The sequence below is a fragment of the Colletotrichum abscissum genome (genome assembly GCF_030869225.1).
Source record: "Colletotrichum abscissum strain IMI 504890 chromosome Unknown Scaffold_3.1, whole genome shotgun sequence".
In the NCBI taxonomy this organism is placed as follows: Eukaryota; Fungi; Ascomycota; class Sordariomycetes; order Glomerellales; family Glomerellaceae; genus Colletotrichum; species Colletotrichum abscissum.
The window spans coordinates 824,300-844,594 of record NW_026850209.1 but is presented as its reverse complement, the minus strand read 5'-3'; the positions used below and the strand labels follow the sequence as shown (position 1 = coordinate 844,594).

Below are 20,295 nucleotides of genomic sequence, written 5' to 3'. Positions count from 1 at the left end.
AATGTGAATGGTTTTCATGGCACAGATTCACACGCAGGGTATCATGACACACACAGCATGAATAGACCGAAAATATGAATAAGTAAACAAGGTGGATCAGTTTTGCTAATTCAGAGCTCCTCGCTATTGAAGTGTCTGGCTGGCAATGAGTACGACAATGACCAAAACAAAGCTTCACGGATATATAAAAAGGTCAAAACGGAATGAAACAAGACGATTTCATCTTCCCCTCCCACTCCTGCCTGCCCACGGGTTTCCTTCCCTGCCTTGGAACCGCCGCCCTCCATATATATGAGGCTGCTACAGGCGGCTCCTTCGTTCGCCCCCCCTTTTCTCAAACGCCGTTGGATATCTCCCCTTTCCCTTGAAAAAAGACAGATTGATGTTTCCTCCCAAAGAAAAGCATAGGAGAGTTATTGGGGTAGTGATATTATAAAGTGATTGTAATTAGCAAAAGAGGAGGGGGGCCTCCTCTTCGCTTCTAGTGATTCTTTGCAAGGTTTGAATGAATGTAAATGCGACAGCAACGAGCACCTCACGACCGAGCAGGCGACGGCGGGACAGCGACGTTACCCGAGATGAGACTCTCCATCTCCCAGGGACTAAGCGTGCTCCGCCTCCTCGAGGCGACTTTACTCACGCGCCTCTCGCGCTTACGCTTTGTCGGTTGGAGCGGCGACTGCTGGACCTGGTCGCCTTGCGAGATGTCACGCTTGACGGGGTCGAGGTCTCCTCGGTCTGCGCGTGTCTTGGCCGGGGAGTCTACGGGTGGCTGAGGCTCTTGTGGCATGGCGACGATGGTTTCTGGCGGAGGGGGAGGCATATGCTGCTGCTGTTGGGGTGCGGCCACCGGCTTACCAAGCGCACCTCCGCGCGCTGCCTTGAGCTTCGCGCGGACACGGGCGGCGTCGGCTTCACGCTCTGAGGCTGCCAGTTTGGCTGCGATGGTTGCCATTGTCAGGGGGCTCTGCTGTGGTGGCGGGTCCGAGGGCCGCGGGAGCGGCAGACGAGAAGGGACGCGGCGGAGAGGGGTGCGGTGCGGTGTTGCGTTCTTGTTATTGCTGTTACTGTTGGGCTGGACGGCCGGGGCGGGGGGTGCGCCCTCGCAGCTTTCCTGGCTCGACTGGCTTTCTTGGCTCTCCTGCGAGACTGTACGGATATTCTTGACAGGAGATTGTGTTTCTCTCGGTGCCGGGACCGCTGGTGAAGGTGCAGCGGGGGCTGCTGAGACGAGACGCGGCGGCTTGGGGAGTTTCCGTGCGGTTGGCGTTTGGTTTACTTCCGGGGGCGGGGTTCCGGATGGTGTGATGAGGGGTGCGCCATTGTGCGTCGATTCGGAGGCGATGGAGGCAGCAGATGTTGTGCGAGAGCGGTCGTCGACCGGGTGCGCTGGCTTCTGCGGTGATCGCGGAAGTTGAACGAGGTGTGGTGGTGGCTTCGGGGCGACGTCGACAGCGCGGATCGTTCTGGGCTTCTCGTTGGCCATCGTGTCGAAGTCTCCGCGAACGTCACGCCTTGGTCTGGCGTCGCGGTTGCCTGCAGAAGGCATCTCGCGGAGCGGGCTCATCTGGGGAGGTGGGGGAAGAGGAGGGGAACTGAGGTAGGCGGTGGATTGCTGAAGAATCTGGACATTGGGCTCCTCAATATCGAGTTCCTCAACGTCCACATCCTCGAAGATGCTCGACTCATAGTCGCTCGGCTGATCGTCCTGGCTGTACTCTTCTTCGCGAGGAGTTGCATTGTATTCTGCCGGTGCAGGAACAAGATGGAGTGACTCGACCCTTTGCGGAGCAGGGCAAGGAGATTCAGGCAAATCGTCATAATCAACCTCCTCTTCCTCTTCCTCTTCTTCTTCCTCTCCCTCCTCTTCCAAGTCGGCGGTGCATTCCTCTTGCACACAAGACAGCTCATGCATGTCCATGGCGCCCTGGTGGGTTTCCTCAACATTGCGAACGCGCACAGGACTAAGACGGAGGCCCATCTTGAGCTCTTCCATGTTGACCGACTTGCCATCGGCCACCATGCGTCGACGCCAACCGTCGATGAGATGGACGGCTTCCTGCCAGCGGTTCTCCATCTTCACCCAGCCCGCACGCAGACGAGCAATCTCCTCTTCACGGACCTCGACTTCCTCAATAGGGGCGAACGAGGGGTTCGTCAAGATGGAGCGCAGGTGCTCGAGGATGGCGTCAAGCTCATGTGCCATGTCCTCAGCCGTGGGCAGCGTAACAGCATGACCATCTCCCTGGCTTGTTCTAGCATCACAGCCACTCATCTCGCGTAAGCTCTTGGTTGTTCGACGGATCAGGTTCAAGAGAGACTCGTTCTCTTCACTAAGGTTTCGCGCAAGGTCCGTCAGGAACTCGTTCGTCTCGGTACGCAGATCGTAGCTAGAGTCCTCCGTAGCCGCGGCGGCCTTGGCCCCGCGCTTAGGCGATATCTTATCCTCGCCTTCGCCTGCGACGACGCTGATAACGGTGACGGCGGAGCTCTTCGCGGTACCGCGGGGACGGCCAGCCTCGCCCAGTTGCTTCTTCAGGCCGTCTATCTGGCGGTCGCGGCGTCGGACCTCCGTTGCGCAGGAGGCCCTCGTCTGGGCGACCAGAGTCTTGGCGCGAGCCACCTCGTCCTTGAGGCCGCGTACAGCGGCGTCGGCAGACTTGAGCTGAGTACGCAAGGTGTTTTCGGTGGCCTCGCTGATGTCGAGCTTTCTTTGAGCCTCGATATGCTTCTCCGAGAGGCGTGCGATGTCGTTTGTGTACCGTAGGTTCTCGGCGCGAACGGTGCGCATGGTGGTCGATAGGTTCTCGCGTTGTTCGGCATCGCGCTTGAAGGGGGGAAACACAACATCTCAGTATGGGGCATTCTTCCTCTTCTTCTCTCCAAGTTCTATACATCAGGGGAATAAGGGCAAACGCACGTCTCGGCGCAAGATCAAATCATTGACAATGCTCATGATCTTGCCCATGGTGGCCTCCGCGCCGCCCGGATAGTCGTCCGGGTCGGCAAAGTTGATTGTTTGGCCATCGCGTAGGAGTCCTCGCGAGAGCAATTGATTGTTGATATACAGCGATGCCGTACGCAAGTTGTCGTTATCCGCCATCGTAGGGGACGTGTTGTCGCGGCGAGACGATCGCACTACGAGCAGTGCTTGTTGAAGAGTATTCCTCTTGGTCAGCACATGCGGAGGAATGTGGTTCTTGAGCGGCTCGAAAAGCTTGTGACTGAAGATCGAAAGAAGAGCAGAAAGTGTGTCATCAAAAGGAAATGAGCTATGGCGTTGGTGTGTATTCGTAGTGCCCGGTTCGGAGCTTATGCAGGAGAGTGACGGATCAGTACCCTTTTCTGCGTGGTCTGCAAGGGCGAGGGCGAGTTTCTGCTGGATATGGAACTTGCTGTGTGCTGTGCTGTGTCTACTCTTCTTCGCTGTGTATTTTGCGAGGTGGGGGTGACATGGCAACCACCTCGCAAAGTAAACAAAAAATTGGCCAACTCACAACGTCACATGGGTCCGTGGCCTAAAAGTGGCCGCTCCTAGCCCGACCCTGCGGGGCTAGCCGACACTTGCCTAGCGCCATTCTTATAATTCATGCGATATCTGCCCGAGTCACATCTCACGGCTGTCCATCACACTCAAAAGTTTCATTGTATTGCTTCTTCCTCAGCCTGCAGCCTGGGAAACAACTTTGTTTCTTTCCCGCCTTATCGACATGGCTTATGATCCCACGGCACTTGGGCAGTCGGCAGAGCCCCTCGTACACGATGTCTCCGGCGAGATATGGCATCCCTTGTTCCAGCAGGAGTGCGCCTTTGGGCCTGAAATCTTTGAGGATGTCATGATGAATCTCATCAAGAACCCAAACATCAATTCGTCATGGCTCTTCCGCGCTGATATCCTACACGACTCGGACCCGGCATGGATACCTCCCCCTGCACCCGCACCTGACGTTGCCTCGGAAGATGGCGCCGCCGCACAAGTTGTGCAGCAGCAGCATCAGCAGCAGCCTCTTCCCATTGCTTTTCAGGATTTCCACAACGACCGCGTCTTCGTGCGCAGGCTGATCCCGCGCAACACCCGCCGGGACGACCCCCTGGACCAGACGTGCATCTTCGCCTCCTCCTGTACCCCAGATGCCACAAAGGTCAGGTCCCTGGTCGTCTACCTCCCCCACGCGTCCTCGCCCGACGCCCTCCCCTTCTACCACCCCAAGGTCCGGGGTGTCGCGCATCTTCACGAGTGGGACGCTGCGCGCGCCGTCGGTACTGTCTCCATCCACTACCTCTTCTTTAACGAGGCCGATTTCGCCGTCGAAAAGCTGGTCCGGACCGCCCGCATGCTGCTCTCCGTGCTGTACAAGCACGGCCAGGGGCGGATCGACGGGTATACCAAGCGGGTGCACCACGACGTTGTGATTCCCCAGGCCAGGTTCCAGGACCGTTATATGGAGCTCAAGCTCAAGTATGCCAAGGACCTGGTGGAAACCTGGGCCGAGACGACGGACCCAACTAAGCATGTCTTTGAGGACTTGGGCATTGCTGCTTTCCTGATTGAGCTCTGGAAAGAAATGTACAAGGACCAGCCGTTCCCTGGATTTGTAGATATTGGTTGCGGAAATGGATTGCTAGTTCATCTGTTGATCCAAGAGGGCTACTCTGGCTGGGGCTTCGATGCCAGAGCCAGGAAGTCATGGGCCAAATACAATTCTGTCCAAGATGGACGGGATTCGCTCCAGGCTCTGGTTCTTCTCCCCGACATTGTCTCGAGGCCGTCTTACGCCGATAGCGAGGAGGAGCCCGCCTTGGATCTGTCAAAGATACACAACGGCGCTTTCCCCAAAGGCACCTTCATCGTTTCCAATCACGCAGATGAGCTTACACCTTGGACGCCGATCCTCGCTACGTTGTCGGAGAGCCCCTTCATCATGATTCCCTGCTGCAGCCATTCTCTGGGCGGTCAAAAGTACCGTCCGCCGCCGCCGCGTGATAAGACCAAGTCGATATCCACGTATGCTTCCTTGGTCGACTGGGCCGCACAGATCGCCGAGGACTGCGGATGGGTCGTGGAGACGGAGATGTTACGTATCCCGAGCACGCGAAATACAGCCATGCTTGGGAGAAAGCGGACGCGAAACGTGGAGGAAGTAGACATTGACGGTGTCCTGGCCAAGTACGGCGGCACGGATGGGTACTTTGAGAGTGCGGCCAAGTTGACCAAGACTGAAAAGGGGCACTAGGCAGAGCGTTGTCAGATCTTTGGGCTCATAAATATGAGACAGACACCTGGGCTCTATCCACGTTACAAATCACATGAAGCTAGGGGGAAGTCCAAAAATCTAACATCTTACATCCAACACAGGCATTTACTGGCACTGCTCTTCGACGCGGCTCGTTGCAGAATCAACATGTAGAGAATCTAGATTTATGCTACACCTCGGACGAACGCAATTATTTTACGAAGTGATTCTAAATTCCCCGTTGATGAATCTTCTTGCAGCCCCTATGGAGCACCAAACTTGATGATTTTGGCCATGCAATCACGCCTTGCCCGAGACTCCCAACTAGGCCTTTTGTTCCGTTCAAATCGACCCAACCAACTCTTGAATCCGCTTCCTCGCAGCCTCTCTCACCTCAGTAACGACCACTCCAGCCGGCTTAATCTCATCAATAAGCCCAACCCCAGCACCGGCCCATTTCCCAATCATCTTCTTCCCTTCCTCCTCGCTCCACCCCGTCCGCAACCTCTCCCGGCTCTCCTCCACCGTCGCCGTCTGGCCGCCGAGGGCGTGATACTCCCGATGAATATCTCCTACAATCGCCCTCCCATCATACCCTTCCTTCCACAACTTATTATCCACCAATCGATCATGGAACTCCGACTTCCACGTACTCACCCCGCCGTCCTTGGTCCTCACAATAACCTCCTTATGCAACTGCGCGCTCATCGCCTCGTCCGTCGCAACGAACCGCGTGCCCAACACGACCCCCTCGGCGCCCAGCGCCAACGCCGCAGCCACCCCGCTGCCCTCCACGATCCCGCCCGCCGCGACGACGGCGACGTCCCGGTCGGGAAACTCGGCCGCCAGCATGGCCTTCACCTCGGGCACCAGCGCCACGACGCCGCAGCCCCGCGAAAACTGGTGCCCGCCGGCGTCGACCCCTTGCGCGACGATGACGTCCGCGCCGTCGGCGGCCGCCTCCCGCGCCGCGGCGACGTTGCCGACCTGCACGAAGACTTTCGTTCCCTTGCCGCGGAGGGCGGCGATGATTTCGCCGTGGGGTTTGGTCTCTGGGTGCGGGGCAAAGAGCCAGGCCGCTGCGACGCCGTGGCGGACCAGGATGGGCAGGACGTTGGCCGCGAAGTGACCGGCTGTCTCGTGGGACGTGATGAAGCCCACGCCGAGCGGGAGTCCCCCCGCGCCGCTGCCGCCGCTGTTGCCGTCCGCGGCCGGGAGTGAGAGGAGGGTGCGGGCTTGGGTCAGGGCCTTGTCTAGGTCCGTCATCTGGGCCGAGGACTCTGAGAAGTCGAAGCCCGCGGCGATGAAACCTGGTAAGAGCAAGATTTGTCAGTCTGATGTTCTTTTTCCTAAGAAGCCGAGAGAGACATTTTGGCTAGAATAAGGGAGGGTGAGTTCGCCCTTACCGAAACCGCCGGCTTTGTGGACTTCAGTTGCCATGGCGGCGCCGGCGGACCCCAGCATCGGCGCGTTGATGATGGCGGGCGCCTTGACGTGGGGGAACCACGATACCAGTCTCGAGATGGCCATGTCTGGTGTTTTGTCTCTTTATTATTTGCTTTTTTGCTCCCTTTTTGTACTCTTTTTGGTTGTTCTAAGTGAGGGGTGTTGTTGACTTTTTTTCCCCCGGGACTTTGTGAGACAGCACTATTGGAGAACTTTGTGCCTGTGACGATCGGGCGGGGTCAGCTTGATGTCTTATACACAGAACCTCGGAAGTAAAAAAAAACCCAAGATGTTCTGACTTCTGAGTGAGATCTTAGTGCATATGTGAGACACGAAAAAGGCATTGGCCTACTTACTACGGCTGACATAGATTGCCGGATCCTCGGAGAGATTTGTCGTCATCCCTCCTTCTCAGCGGCTCTCCTCGGTTCTCCAATTGTGGAAACCGTGCAAACATCTCCGCGGAGGAAAGCGGGGCCGGACGGCCGTGTGTTACCCGGGGTGTTTGTCGTATGCTCGGCCCGTTGCTTGGCATGTGCGCCGGAGGACACAAGTTTTGGAGAAGACGAAGGGTGTTGTCCACCTCTTGTCTGGAAAGAAAGGGCATTTCTCTGACAGCACCGAATAAGTCGTATTGCCAAGTACCTTACGTAGAAGCATTGTGAAAGGCAAAAAGGTCACACGCGCATTTATAACATAAAGATAGTCTCAAACGTAGTGATAGACCCAAGAAAATTTTAGTTAACATTCATAAAAAATTATTGAGTCAAACAGAACCAGCTTAAATGTGCCACATCTTTTCTCCGCAGAGCTTCAAGTTTGAAGTGAAGCCTCATCCTCCCTCTATCGATGAAAGATTTGGATCGAGAAGAAGAGCACCCAGAAGCGCAAGTTGATCGACGATGCGGAATAATCCGACATCGAGAAGCCCGGCGATGACAATTCTGACATCAAGAAGCCCGACACTATCTTCGATTTAACGCTATAAGTCTTAAACAAAGGCGCAGAAACTTCTTGCTGCGCTGAGTCCTGGTTCTCTTATTTGATCCGCTCATCTCGTACTTATATCACCTTGGAACTATAGAACAGCCCATTTAGGGCATCCATGATTAAATTCCCAATTATATATTGGTTCGAACAGTCTTGGCAGTCATCTTTAGGGTGGCCTCGATCATGAGCAGGGCTGCAAATCGAGAGCAGTAAGTAAACAAAAGAAAACATAGACTCCGATGCGTGAAAGAGAAAAGCCGAAAGAAAAGACAAAAAGTGACAAAATGGAGATTCGAACTGGCAAAATGGCAGAATATGGTACTACAACGAGACGCAGGGCGCGGTAGGTTTAGATAATTTCAGTTTGCGATCTCTGGACGAAGACATCGCACGCTAGACCACTTGGCCAGAGTGCAGTGGCTCGCGCACCCCGACAGACAGCTCAACTTTACTCAGCTATGGATGATATGTAGAGTGTGTGTTCACCTCTTTGGGCAACCTTGATGACTTCTTCGTGTTTGCCGTGCGCGCTTTCAACAGTGATCGTGTGTGAAGTGTAATATCTGTGCATTATTCGATTGGTATTTCGTATATGTACGTAATTACCCCGAAGTTCTCATAGCATATTGTCGTACACCGTTTTCGACCGCTCTAGAATCTCGGGATAATGGCGTCGGGCTTGTTCTCCAGCGCCTCGTCAATCTCCTTCATAATCTCGTCCGTCAACTTCTCTTGCGCACCGATAGCCCGGATGTTCTCAAACACCTGCTCGGGACTACTCGCGCCAATGATGGCGGAGCTGACGTTCTTGTTCTTCAGGACCCAGGCAAGCGCCAGGGTAGCCATCTTGATACCCAGCTTCTCGGCAATAGGCTCGATCTTGTTGGCCTTGTCAACGAGGTCCTGGAATTGCTTCTTGGCATTCTCTCTCTTCCAAAAGTCCTTGATGAATCCAATGTTCTCGGAGCCGAAGCGGGAGTCCTCGGGGATGCCGTTCTTGTACTTTCCGGAAAGGATACCCTGGCGCAGAGGGGAGAAGACGGTCAGACCGGTGCCGACTTCGCGGTAGAGGTGGAAGAACTCGTGCTCGACCTTCTTACGGTCAAGCATGCTGTACGAGGGCTGCTCCATGATGGGGCCGACAAGGTTCAGCTTGTCGGCGTAGCGCCAGGCCTGGGCGATCTCATCGGCGCTCCATTCGGATGTTCCCCAGTAAAGGGCCTTGCCAGTGTTGATCAGGTGGTTGAAGGCGCGGACGGTCTCCTCCATGGGTGTTTGGCGATCGGGACTAAGTAAAGTCAGTGGTATTCGTAAACGTGTCGAGAGGTAAACTCACCGGTGAGCGTAGACGAGGTCGACATATTTGAGATCGAGGCGCTCAAGGCAAGCGTCCATGGCCTCGATGACGTGCTTGCGGGACAGACCCTTGTTGTTGACAACGTTGTCGCCAAAGGCACCTCCCCAGTAAATCTATTGTGCATTCAGATGTCAGCCTCGGATTCCAGTGTCGCCAGGCCTTTGCGGGGTTGCGCACCTTGGTAGAGATGACGAGATCATTGCGCTTCCAGCCGTACTTCTTGATGGCTTGGCCCATGACTATCACAGAATTAGTCCTCCTTCTTTCGGCGAGGGTGATGTCGACTGCTCGTACCAATCTCGCTCTCGCCGTTGGCGTAGCCCTCAGCCGTATCGAAGAAGTTGACGCCAGAATCGTAGGCAGCCTTCATGCACTTGAAAGTGCCCTCTACGTAGTTTGTCAGTCTCGTTCGCCTTCTGTGACTCGGGGTCTGCTCGTACCGGAGTCGACGTGGCCGCCGTAGGTCAACCCTAGTGGAGAGTCAGTGTCTGTCACAGTCTCCCGGGACACAATCAGGGCCACTCACAGCCTCCCAAGCTGATGGCACTAACCTGAAGACCAGAACGGCCCAGGAAGCGGTACTCCATAGGGGGAAGATCTTCGGGCTTGGACATTTTGTAGGTGATTCGAGAGTCGTTGGAGAAAAAGGTGGTGGAAGGTCGCGAAGCAAAGTGGAGGCGAGTGCAAGCTGGCAAGTCATGCGAAGAGCGGCAAGCACCTTACTTATAGTCAGTCCCCCTCGTCCGACCATCTCGTGTTCAAAAAAGAAGGTCCATTGGAGCTCCATGCCCATGGCCCATGTCAAAAGGCCACCGTGGGGCCCAACCTATTCCTCTCGTGGTTACAGATACTGCAGCAGCCGTTGAATCGCCCATCTCCAGTGGTCAAGCTCATGGAAGCGGGGCAGCCGGTATCAACCCCGCCATCCGAGTCCATGACCGGCGAGTTGTGTCACCGGCGAGCCATGTAGCCAATGGTCCCATTCCACGCTCAGCTGTTGGCGGGGGTACCGGTCCGGTACAGACACAGCTGTCGTGGTTTCACGCTGCCTGATCCTGGAGCTATGACGGGCGGGATCGAGCTATCCCGAGCTTGTTGCTTCGATAAGCAGAATGAGACGCTTGTAAGCCAATGTCCTGATTTTCTTTTTGCTCAGTCTCAAAGGGGCCAATTGGGACCGTGTAGCACAGAATAATACTAAATATAACCCCCAAATAAATAAATAAAAAAGACATCGAGGTACGGAGTGCGGTAAGATAGACGAGGAATCTCAACGTCACCCGTGTCGAGGAACTGGAAGCGAAGCTGCGGGTGCTGTGCGCTAAATTACCCCTCCAGCTGCCCCTCCAACACAACCTTCCACCATTGCCCCTGCTATAATGCGGGCCCTTCAGGGATGTTTCATATTCTCGCTGCTCCGATTGCCCCGAATTTGCGAGGACCTGGCCAGCTTACTAATTCTTCAACGACGCTCCTCCCATCAAGGTGTCATGAAGCTATCTTTCGTTGCACTCGGCATCTTGGGGTAAGCCTTAAGGTAGATCAGAACACTACTACCGTTTTAAATCCATATAGTGGCATCAAGTGATGCCTCGCGCATCTTCGACCGGTGGTCTCAGTCCAACCAACACGCTAGACCTTGGGTCGCATCCTAGACCGAGTCGTAACAAACATTTACGAGGTAGCGCCAGTCTTGAACATGACTCCCCGCAGTCTCTACGACGGTGGAACGTGTATAGCAAAGTTCAACAAGCTGACAATTGAATGATTTCTCTAGGAAATGTTCCAATGATGATTCTTTCCGTGCTTATGGTGACCCGTGCTAGGCTATGATTAACTAGTCGCAAACCAGGCCGCTATCTTTTCACAACGAGATAGGTTGACGATCATTCTAGGCTGTAGCATTTTAAAGTCTCTCGTAGAGCACCCCAGGTCATCTCGCAAAACTCTGGCCCGGTCTTCCCATCGCATAAGAGAGAGCTTGACTCAGCTACCACAAGGCAGCGTACTGAGGTAAGGCAGTGACAACAGTACGAGTGATCCATATTTAGACAGTGATCAGCACACGGTTCAGGCAATTGGTTCAACTGAACTGTAAAGCAAATGATTCTCAGGTACGCTGTCTCCGTCTTGCTTAGATCAGGCTAATAATCGAGCCCAAGACCTACTTAAGGATAAGCTTTTAGGCTTCATATTGATACCTACATTGATCTGAGCATTTCGGGCCATGGTATCTTTGTATTGAGGGCAACGGCCCCAGAACCATAGCTCTCAAGCCTGATAGAAAGCGATCGAAGTCTTGACAAGAGTTTGACATAGACAATGGTGCCTGGAGTTCTCGCAAAGAGCGCCTCACTTGCTATTCAAGGGTGTCTTTACAACATGGTCGAAAGAATCCTTCCGATTGAAGTATACCTCGAAGTTTTCCGGCTCCTTTCAAATAAGTAGTTGTGCTGCAAGTCAGGTGATGCCTCATGCTCAGGCTAGAATAGTGGCCAGTCTGTTGTGTAGGTGCCCTCAAGTGAGTTCAACTCAGCTACGGGCATTCACGACTACAAGAAACCCGCATCGTGAGAGCATAGGATTGGTGGTCTCGACGACATAAGCGGAGATCGTGGCTTCCTCTCCATGAGCTAAACCTGAAGCTTTTTCCACAAACCTGTTCATTTTCTCTTCTTCTTTTTTCTTTTCACCATCTCACTATCAGAGTTGGCTTCATTCAACTACGATCAGCTTTCAACACAACCACTTCATTTCCGCTTTACAGTACGCATCAATATCAAAATCAATCACCGAGATACATATCGTAAGTCAAGTTCCATCTCTCTTCGTTGTTGAATTCATCTTGCTGTTTCTCTGTCCGAGCAAATATTCGCGATTTGGATCCATGCCGACTTCCTCGCAAGTTTTGGCTGTCCGAGCAGCTTCAGACAGCGAGGCTCTACATCGGTCAATTCTCGCGGTTTTGGACTACGGCAATTCTGAGAATCACTTTTCCAGAAAAGGCAGTATGGGTCTTGTGCTCCTTCTACTTGTTGCCTAGTCCTCGCTCAGCTGTACCTTCCTTCTCCTTCCATACTCACGTTTTCTCTGGAGGGTTTTCCACTCACGTCAACACTTCTTTTTTCTTCTTCTGAAGAATTCAGATTATTGCTTTACATTACTCTACAATCCTGCCTGTTTCCTTCTTTTTCCACTCTTCCTGCGCTTCGTCTAGAAGTGTCTCTTTTGATTGACTTGTTGGACCAGTCCAGACTCTGTCAATCAATTCTCTTCAGGATTCAGCAAACCAGCAATTCTTTCTCGAGCGATTACAACAAGATGTCTGATCCTTGGGGCACCACTGACGATGCTTGGGGCACTGGCAATACCTCCGCTGGCAATGGCATCCCCAACGATGACCCCTGGAGCAACCCCAAGGGCGGTGATGGCGGGGACGGCGGCGATGGAGGCGATCGTGCCTGCTTCAACTGCGGCCAGACTGGGTGAGTGATTGCTTCATATTTGACCGACACCCGAAGTTCCGCACGCTGACACACATGATGATGTAGTCACAGCAAGGCTGATTGCACCGAGCCTCGCAAGGCTTTCGATGGCACTTGCAACGCCTGCGGTGAGCAGGGCCACACTCGCCGCGATTGTCCCTCCGCTCCTGCCATGACCTGCCGCACCCGCGGCGAGGAGGGTCACATGCGCAAGGAGTGCCCCAACAAGGGTCCTGATCTTTGCCGCAACTGTTGTGAGGAGGGTATGTTGTTCACTATCTTGCAATATTGAGACTTGGGACTAATAGTTACTTTATCAGGCCACGCGACCGTTGATTGCAAGAGCCGTCGCAAGATCGACTTCACGAAGGTTGAGGATGTCGATGCTGACAAGGCCTGGGAGGAGATCCACGAGGCTATCCAGGAGCGCGACGGCGTTGAAGCCAAGGAGTCCATCCAGAAGTACCTCAAGCACTACCCTGAGATGGGATATGTCGAGCTGGAGAATGCTTTCCGCGCCCAGGAGATGAACATCTACCTCATCGCTACTGAGCGTGTCTTGGCTCCCACCCACACCAATATGGATCTCCAGGGTAACTTGGACAAGAAGTACACTGTCCAGTACCGCTTTTCTGCGCAGCCTGACCGCCAGCGCGAGAAGGCTAACTGGCCTGCCTCCCCCGAGGAGAACCTGGCCCGCCTTGAAGATGCTGGAGAGCCCGTTTCCCGTCTTATGCAGAAGTGCAACAACTGTAACGAGCTTGGCCACAACTCCAAGGAGTGCCCTCAAGACCCCATGGAGAAGGCCCGCGTGACCATCGCCTGCTACAACTGCGGCGAAGAGGGTCATCGTGTTCGCGATTGTGAGTCTGCCTGCTTCACCCGATGGTTTGCATCACTGACCAACTGATCTAGGTCCTACTCCTCGCATTGACAAGTTCGCTTGCAAGAACTGCGGGTAAGCAGCCAAGTTCGCCGCCGTTCTTGATGCGAAATGACTGACATATTCTATAGCCAGTCTGGTCACAAGGTCTCCGATTGCACTGAGCCTCGCAAGGCTGGCGATGACGTGGAGTGCAACAAGTGTCACGAGAGTAAGAAGGCTTCCTTCATTCAGCTTCCTTCAGAGACAAAAGCTAATCATTTACAGTGGGCCACTTCTCTCGAGACTGCCCTCAGGGTGGTGGCGGTGGTCGTGCATGCCACAACTGCGGCCAGGAGGGCCACGTCTCCCGGGAGTGCCCTGAGCCTCGCAAGATCAAGTGCCGCAACTGCGATGAGGAGGGTCATCTCTCCAAGGATTGCGAGAAGCCCGTTGACAGTAAGTTGCCCAACTAGCCTCGTTGACTGCATGACCCTGACACAATGTTCCTTAACAGTCACCCGCATCAAGTGCAACAACTGCGGCGAGATGGGCCACAAGAGTTTCAAGTGCCCCAACCCTCCCAAGGAGGACATTGATGACTTCGGCGCCTCCAACGCCGCCCCCGCCAACACCGATACCGGTGATGCTTGGGGCACCGGCGGTGGGTCTACCGAGGACACTGGCGCTAGCGGTTGGTAAATGCGTCCTTAAAAACGCAATCGCAAAGGGATTGGTATGGTGATTCTCTATTTGGCGTTGAGGTCACGGCATTTCGTCGCTGTCACGGCAGACGACAAGGTTTTCGATGGAAGGAACGGTTGATAGATTTCTCTCTTGCTTCGTGATTGATGATTGGTACAGTCTCTCGGTAGATGGAGATACATAGAACCAATGCAATGTTCATGAGCACAACCACATCAATCTCGTGTGACTGTGAATGTCTCTATGGGCAAGGCTAATCAGATTCGATTGAGCAGGTTTCTCATGCCTGGCACCAGTGTCTCCCAGTATCGAAGGTTGTTATTCATGTTGCATTATAGATTCACATCAAATATTGACGTCCGCATGAAGATGCAATCACCGCAAGTTGAGTAACAGATAATCAGAGGATGTTACAACGACTTTGTGATACTAGAAGACTAATCGATAAAGCAAGATAGTCATCGGCATTACTCGACATGAAAATGTACCCATGTCCAACAGCTCTGTCCCTCTTCTCGCTCCGAGTTTCTCTTTCTCTCTCCTCTTCTCTGTGCTGCGCTGCTCTGCTCTTGGTGTCTTTTCCGTCGTGTCTTCTTTCACCCGCGTGCGTGTTTAGCTCGCCAACCCTTCCTGTCTTCCCCAGAGTTCCATGCCCCGTTCTTGGTGTTTTGGGGGGGGGGGAAGCCCTATGCGTGTCCGGATATCTTCGTGTACGCCCGGAACGCCGCCCATATGACAAGTTGAAAAGAAATAAAAAAAAAGCCCTCCGTATGGGTCGCTGCCTCCTCTCTCTGATGTATCGCTATGCTTGCTAGCAACGAATGTATGCCCGCTCCCTTTCTTCAGGGGACCAAACCCCTACTACCTGGTCACAGTGTACCAACCCAACCCGTTTTCGTTCCCAAAAGAGAATGTTGACACATGCCCAAGCCTAGCCTGAGCAGCCCTACTTCGGTGCCTCGAAGACCGAGCAGGGTCATTACGAATACGTACACAAAAGGGAATGTGAAAAGATCAAAAACAAAAACCAACGCCCTGACGCCAACTTTTGTATGTCGCTTCCAAACGAAGGGAAAAGGGGGAATCCTATGCGAACATGTGCTGTCAGGCGTCTCAAAACCGAGTATTTCTCTGCCTGCTGCTGAAAAGTCATTAAACGTCAATTATATCCCCTTCTCCGATAGGGGTTGTTCGGATGAGGGCGCAGCCGCGGCTCCATTCCCAACCGGGTGGATCGCATCCCCTTTCTCGTTCATCTCCGGCGCAACTGCTGGCCCACTGCCGTTAGCAGCTGCTGGCTTTGTCGTCGTAGGCTTCTCTGGTGTCGTTTTCCTTGACAAGCTCGCTGTTTCGGGCTCTTCCGGAATCGTCGCAAACTTCTTGAGGACCTGCTTCAGCGCAGGCCGTCTAATGGGCTTACTCAGGAACTCGTCCATGCCACTCTCCATGCATTCTTTGACGTTGCTTTCTTCTGAGAAGGCGGTCAATGCCACGATAGGAGCTTTGTAACCCATCTTGCGGATGAGTTTTGTCGATTGCAGGCCATCGAGATTGGGCATCTGAATGTCCATAAAGATTACGTCGAATCCTTGATTTTTATCCATATTCGCCTTGACTAGGTCGTACGCTTCCTGGCCGTCCTTGGCGATGGTGACATCGTAGACGTCCTCAAGCTTCAACATTTTGCTGACAACCTCAATATTTGTCGAATTGTCGTCCGCAACGAGCACCCGTAGCTTTCCTTCCTTATTGGCCTTTGTAGCCATTGCCCGATCGATGGCTGCCATTTGCTGCTGTTTTGTGTTCCGCTTGGCTTTAGGCGCTGGGTTCGACGCGAAGAAAGGCTGGCTGAGGCCGACTAGTCTTGGTTGTTGATCAAGTAGGTTCTTTGCAGTTGTTTCTCCGGCTGGCTTGATAGGTGGGCTGACGGGGGCCCCGCCGGAGTTGCGCTTCGCGTTTTGAACACTGTCGATGCCTTCGATGGCATCGACACTTGGAGGCCGAGACTTGATGCTGCTAGAAGCGGTGCTGGAGGCCCTGTAAGATCTCGTCAGTACATGAGCCGCATTGCTTCACAATCATCTAGACATACCTGTCCTTGACATATTTCAAGGGAATTTGCATAGTGAACGTGGTGCCAACCCCGACAGTGCTTTTCAGCGAAATAGATCCACCCATCAGACTTGCAAGTTGGTGGCAGATACTCAATCCCAGGCCTGTTCCGCCAAACTTCTTGCTCAACCCTAGGTCGCCTTGAACAAAGGGTTCAAAGACCTTCTGCTGCATGTGTTCAGCAATACCCGGGCCAGTGTCTTCCACTTCGAACTCGAATATAAAGGCCTTTGCACCAGGTGGTGGCGGCGTAGGAGATCGCTCCCGAACCTGAATGTGAGGTGTTGACTTGGGCTCCATCGGGTTAATGCTTAAAGCAGTGCCCTTGACGGGTTCAGAAGTCGAGCCTCCCCTAGAGCTCACAGATGGATTCGAGCTGTTGTTCGTTCGGTGTCGGCCTCTGCCCTGTCGTCTAGATTCCCTCGAGAACGATGACGACCGACTGCCATCATTTGCTGGTGGAGTTTCCACCTCGCCGATACACTTGATGCGGACATCAACCCGGCCGCCTGCTGGCGTAAACTTGACACTGTTGCTGACTAGGTTGATGATGACCTGGAGAATGCGATGCTGGTCACCCCATAGACACATATCCTTCAGTCTACCGGTTCCATGCGGTCCAAGAGCCGGTAGTCTGTTGTCGGTGCTGGTTCTTTCCGGGCTACTGCTCAGTTCGATCGCTTCAGAGCCGAGGAAGTTAACAGTCAAGGTAATTCGGCCTTCTTTGACTTGTTTGTCAAAGATGGTCAAGATTTGAGATCTAATGTCGGCAAGGCGGAATTCCTTCTCTTCCAGATTCAGTTGTTGCCCAATCTGGTTCTTGGAAAAGCTGAGGAGATCCTCGAGTAAATGGAGTAGCAAGTCGCCTAAAAGTGGTTAGCAAGGTACAGAGCGACGAGCAAGCCAGATCGCATTTACCTGACTTGTAAAGTGTCTTGAGCGACTGCTTTATCCTGAGAATATCGCTCTCCTCCATACACACGGCACACATGCCAAGGATACCATTAAGGGGTGTCTTCAATTCGTGTGAAATGTTTGCGATGAAGAGCGTCTTGCTTTCGTTGGCGGCTTCGGCAGCTTTCTTGCTGATTTCAAGTTCACGGGTCCGTTCCAAGACTTTTTGATCCAGGGAAAGGTACTGTTTGACCAGCTCGTCACTCATATCGTTAAAGGTCTCCGTCAGCTCGGTCAATTCGTCGGTGATGAAATGTTTCCGGTCAGTGACCTTGCCGGGGATTTTGAAAATGCGTCGGGTCGAATCGCGATCGTGCTCTGAGGCGGGTTTCTCCTTGGGCTTGTACCCTACCAGCTTGAAGATACTGGTGATGATGCCATCCTTTTTAGAACGTTGTGTTCGTGATGAAATTCCGCCCGATCCAGGAGTTTCGTCGCCGTCGAATTCGGAATAATATCCATCCTCATATCCCGGTGGCTGGATCGATTTCTCCGTCGCCGACTTGAGTCTCCTGATGGGCATCACGCTAAGATGCGCGCAAGGAAAGATGAGGATTATGATGAGGCCTGCGGTGCCGAAAACGCATCCCAGAATAATATTCCGCAATGTCTCAATAGGAGCGTCGGCCTCTGACTTGGCTTGTTCCACGACCACAGTCCAGTTAACGAGTGCGGTGTTGGTTCTTGCAAAACCCACAGCCACCGGAAGACCCTGTTCGTTGTTCGTAGAAAGCATCGAGCTTGAGTTGTTCGGTGCCGCGATCTGCTTGCTAAAGGAGGCGAGAACTGCCGGATAATCCTTCATTGGGAAAGGGTCGTCGTCCTTGCCCGCTGACCAGCTTCTCTCATCGTGCCGGTCACCCTGCCCAGATAGAGGGTTGGGTGGAAGGACAAAGTTCACCGGCACGTTATTGAGTGCGTCAGTAGGTGGTTTGTAGGTACTGTTGCTGACCGCATTACTGGAATTGAACCTGTTCGACTTCTCAGTAGGCCCGACGAGCAGCACCAGTCCAGTATCTCCTAAACCCTCACGAGAATTGCGGATGTTGATAAGAGAATTCGCCGTGGCGACAAGCGTCATGTACCCTAAAATGAATTCCTGCTGTTGGTTGTAGCGAATCGGCACGGTTATGGAGATGAGGGCAGTCGTCTCATTGAGAATCAAAGGGCCAAGTAGCAGACCACCATTTGTGGAAATCCTAACTCCGTCGAACGCGTTGGCTGCATAAGCCCGAGTATTGTTCCTATACTGATTCTGACGGCCTAGATCTTCGTAGGTAATGTTCGGGTAGAGGGCTGGCGGGTAGCCCTCGGCGGTATCGGAAAGGAAAATTTTGGAGCCATTGGCGCCAGGATATGGCAAAGCGATTTCAGGAACCTTTTCTCCAGTAACGTTGAGTAGACCATAGCCGTTGCCAGTGATGTTCCGCGAATAGATTCTCCCTTGCAATAGACCCGTGAGACCGCCGACGCTGAGCGCACTGTTGAGATCGCCTCTGGCTTGAGCCCAATTTCCGTCTGTGGTGTTTCCATCGTAGAAGGTGAACAAGGAATTCTGAATCAGGATTCGGGAAGAAATGGTGATGATGCTTGTCTGGACGAGTTCGAGCTCGGCAGAAATGCGTGAGGCCTTGAGCGAAGCAGTAAGGGCGAGTTCGCGCCCTTCAACCTGGGTGACAAACTGATTGACGTAGATCCAGACGGGGACGGAGAGGATCATTAAAGCAACGAGAACAGCAATCACCACAAGGAAGGCGAGCTGTTCTCGAATGGCGACCCTGACGCCCATTTTGAACAGACTATAACGAGGAGTCTGGCAGTGTCTGGGCGGCCTTCATCGTCTGCTATGGTGATTATCGGGATCCTACTTTCGATGCGTTGCGGTGGTGTTGTCGTGGGACAGACTTGGCTGGTGTCAAGTCTTCCTCGAAGAGTTGCTTGGCACGCGGTCGCCCAGGAGGAAAAGTCGCGGCGGTTGACTGGGTATCCGCAATTTCCCCAAAGATGCGTTTCGTTTTGCTTTTCGTCGGCAGCAGCAGGGATTTGCGGTGACTTGCAAACGGTACTCGGGGGGTTTGATAGGCGAGAATGGCTGTGGGATTGAGGGGAGCCAAAATGCGCCGACAGTCGAAATGAGCGTGGAGGACAGAACAAAAATTGGATTGGAAGATTCGTCACAAGAGAGAATAGTTTGGCCGACAGACGAGGGATTGTCTTGGTGTCGGTTGTAGCGGAGGGTGACTGAGTGGAATGGAATGGGCTGAGAAGGGCGAGCAGAAAGAAGACCGGCCGCTGGAGGTGGAGCCGCGGAAGGAGCTGGGATGTCGAGCTGCTAGGATCAGGTTCAGGGTAGGTACGAAGTACGTTGGAGTCGCAGTGGAGTGCCCTGTTGTATATTCAGAGACTGAGGTGCAGGTGCGAATTGGGGGAGTACTTACGAGGTACCTCGCCTGGGTTTAGCGTAACAGAGCGGAGAGGAGAGATACCTACCTTGCCTATTTGCTGCCAGCTAGGAAGGTAAGCTAAAGATAGGTATTTCTCAGCAGGGTTGACACCAAAAAGGTACCTTTCCTTGGCTACGACCCAACGGGATATGTCCACGAAGAGGATGGACGAAAAGCGCTTCGCGAAATTACCAAGACACCACACAGCATCCAAAACGAAACGAGACATTTACAAGCCCGGCTGCGTGGATGCAAAGAGGAAGAAGCTCTGCGGATGGACGGGAAAGTTGCAACGGGCGGGCCTGAGGACGGGATCTGTCTGTCATCTGTGTAACGATGAGACTGATGATGATGAAGGACGAGAGAAGGCTGAAGGGCAACTTTCATAGGGGAGACCACCTCACGGGGAGCCACTAACGAAAGCACCTCGAGGGAGCTACCGTGTCGTGCTACAGTTGCCATGCTCGCGTCTTGTTGGAGACGAGACCGTCGCGCAGAGACAGCTGAAGGCGAGCCGCAAAAGCGCAGAAGCTACCCGTATTCTGGGTATCCTAGATTAGCGCGGAACATCACACACGTGTGGAAGACGCTATCTCGGTAGTGTCTCTCAAGGGCGAGGCTTGGGGAATAACGGGCTTGCTAGGCCATCCAACTGCTGGCAACTCTCGTCGTTGGTGCGGGCGGTGGGAGAGAGTTTGATGGAAAC

At 53.6% G+C, this 20,295-nt stretch overlaps 10 protein-coding genes across 10 annotated transcripts; 6 read left to right on the top strand and 4 right to left on the bottom strand.

The window, feature by feature from the left end:
* Positions 1–203: 203 nt before the first annotated feature.
* CABS01_01615 (uncharacterized protein) lies at positions 204–368 on the top strand (the record flags this gene model as incomplete). Its single annotated transcript, XM_060534995.1, has 1 exon — positions 204–368. One exon carries the CDS (start codon positions 204–206, stop codon positions 366–368), a length of 165 nt encoding a protein of 54 aa, XP_060398184.1.
* Positions 369–535: 167 nt separating this feature from the next.
* CABS01_01614 (NIMA interactive protein) lies at positions 536–3,103 on the bottom strand (the record flags this gene model as incomplete). Its single annotated transcript, XM_060534994.1, has 2 exons — positions 536–2,827; positions 2,921–3,103. 2 exons carry the CDS (start codon positions 3,101–3,103, stop codon positions 536–538), a joined length of 2,475 nt encoding a protein of 824 aa, XP_060398183.1.
* A 607-nt stretch (positions 3,104–3,710) lies between these two features.
* On the top strand, positions 3,711–5,234 carry CABS01_01613 (uncharacterized protein; the record flags this gene model as incomplete). Its single annotated transcript, XM_060534993.1, has 1 exon — positions 3,711–5,234. The coding sequence occupies one exon, from the start codon at positions 3,711–3,713 to the stop codon at positions 5,232–5,234; it is 1,524 nt and encodes a 507-aa protein (XP_060398182.1).
* Positions 5,235–5,576: 342 nt separating this feature from the next.
* On the bottom strand, positions 5,577–6,764 carry CABS01_01612 (2-nitropropane dioxygenase; the record flags this gene model as incomplete). The annotated part of the gene is made up of 2 exons (XM_060534992.1): positions 5,577–6,544; positions 6,641–6,764. 2 exons carry the CDS (start codon positions 6,762–6,764, stop codon positions 5,577–5,579), a joined length of 1,092 nt encoding a protein of 363 aa, XP_060398181.1.
* A 1,557-nt stretch (positions 6,765–8,321) lies between these two features.
* Positions 8,322–9,641, bottom strand: CABS01_01611 (voltage-dependent potassium channel beta subunit; the record flags this gene model as incomplete). The annotated part of the gene is made up of 6 exons (XM_060534991.1): positions 8,322–8,958; positions 9,007–9,140; positions 9,205–9,266; positions 9,322–9,414; positions 9,468–9,497; positions 9,554–9,641. The coding sequence occupies 6 exons, from the start codon at positions 9,639–9,641 to the stop codon at positions 8,322–8,324; spliced, it is 1,044 nt and encodes a 347-aa protein (XP_060398180.1).
* A 184-nt stretch (positions 9,642–9,825) lies between these two features.
* On the top strand, positions 9,826–10,080 carry CABS01_01610 (uncharacterized protein; the record flags this gene model as incomplete). Its single annotated transcript, XM_060534990.1, has 1 exon — positions 9,826–10,080. One exon carries the CDS (start codon positions 9,826–9,828, stop codon positions 10,078–10,080), a length of 255 nt encoding a protein of 84 aa, XP_060398179.1.
* Positions 10,081–10,614: 534 nt separating this feature from the next.
* Positions 10,615–11,330, top strand: CABS01_01609 (uncharacterized protein; the record flags this gene model as incomplete). Its single annotated transcript, XM_060534989.1, has 4 exons — positions 10,615–10,708; positions 10,940–11,040; positions 11,079–11,141; positions 11,244–11,330. The coding sequence occupies 4 exons, from the start codon at positions 10,615–10,617 to the stop codon at positions 11,328–11,330; spliced, it is 345 nt and encodes a 114-aa protein (XP_060398178.1).
* A 1,018-nt stretch (positions 11,331–12,348) lies between these two features.
* CABS01_01608 (zinc knuckle) lies at positions 12,349–14,076 on the top strand (the record flags this gene model as incomplete). The annotated part of the gene is made up of 7 exons (XM_060534988.1): positions 12,349–12,512; positions 12,579–12,775; positions 12,833–13,375; positions 13,428–13,470; positions 13,527–13,606; positions 13,663–13,833; positions 13,892–14,076. 7 exons carry the CDS (start codon positions 12,349–12,351, stop codon positions 14,074–14,076), a joined length of 1,383 nt encoding a protein of 460 aa, XP_060398177.1.
* A 1,166-nt stretch (positions 14,077–15,242) lies between these two features.
* Positions 15,243–18,934, bottom strand: CABS01_01607 (hsp90-like protein; the record flags this gene model as incomplete). The annotated part of the gene is made up of 3 exons (XM_060534987.1): positions 15,243–16,116; positions 16,172–17,057; positions 17,110–18,934. 3 exons carry the CDS (start codon positions 18,932–18,934, stop codon positions 15,243–15,245), a joined length of 3,585 nt encoding a protein of 1,194 aa, XP_060398176.1.
* Positions 18,935–18,991: 57 nt separating this feature from the next.
* On the top strand, positions 18,992–19,249 carry CABS01_01606 (uncharacterized protein; the record flags this gene model as incomplete). The annotated part of the gene is made up of 1 exon (XM_060534986.1): positions 18,992–19,249. One exon carries the CDS (start codon positions 18,992–18,994, stop codon positions 19,247–19,249), a length of 258 nt encoding a protein of 85 aa, XP_060398175.1.
* Positions 19,250–20,295: the final 1,046 nt, after the last annotated feature.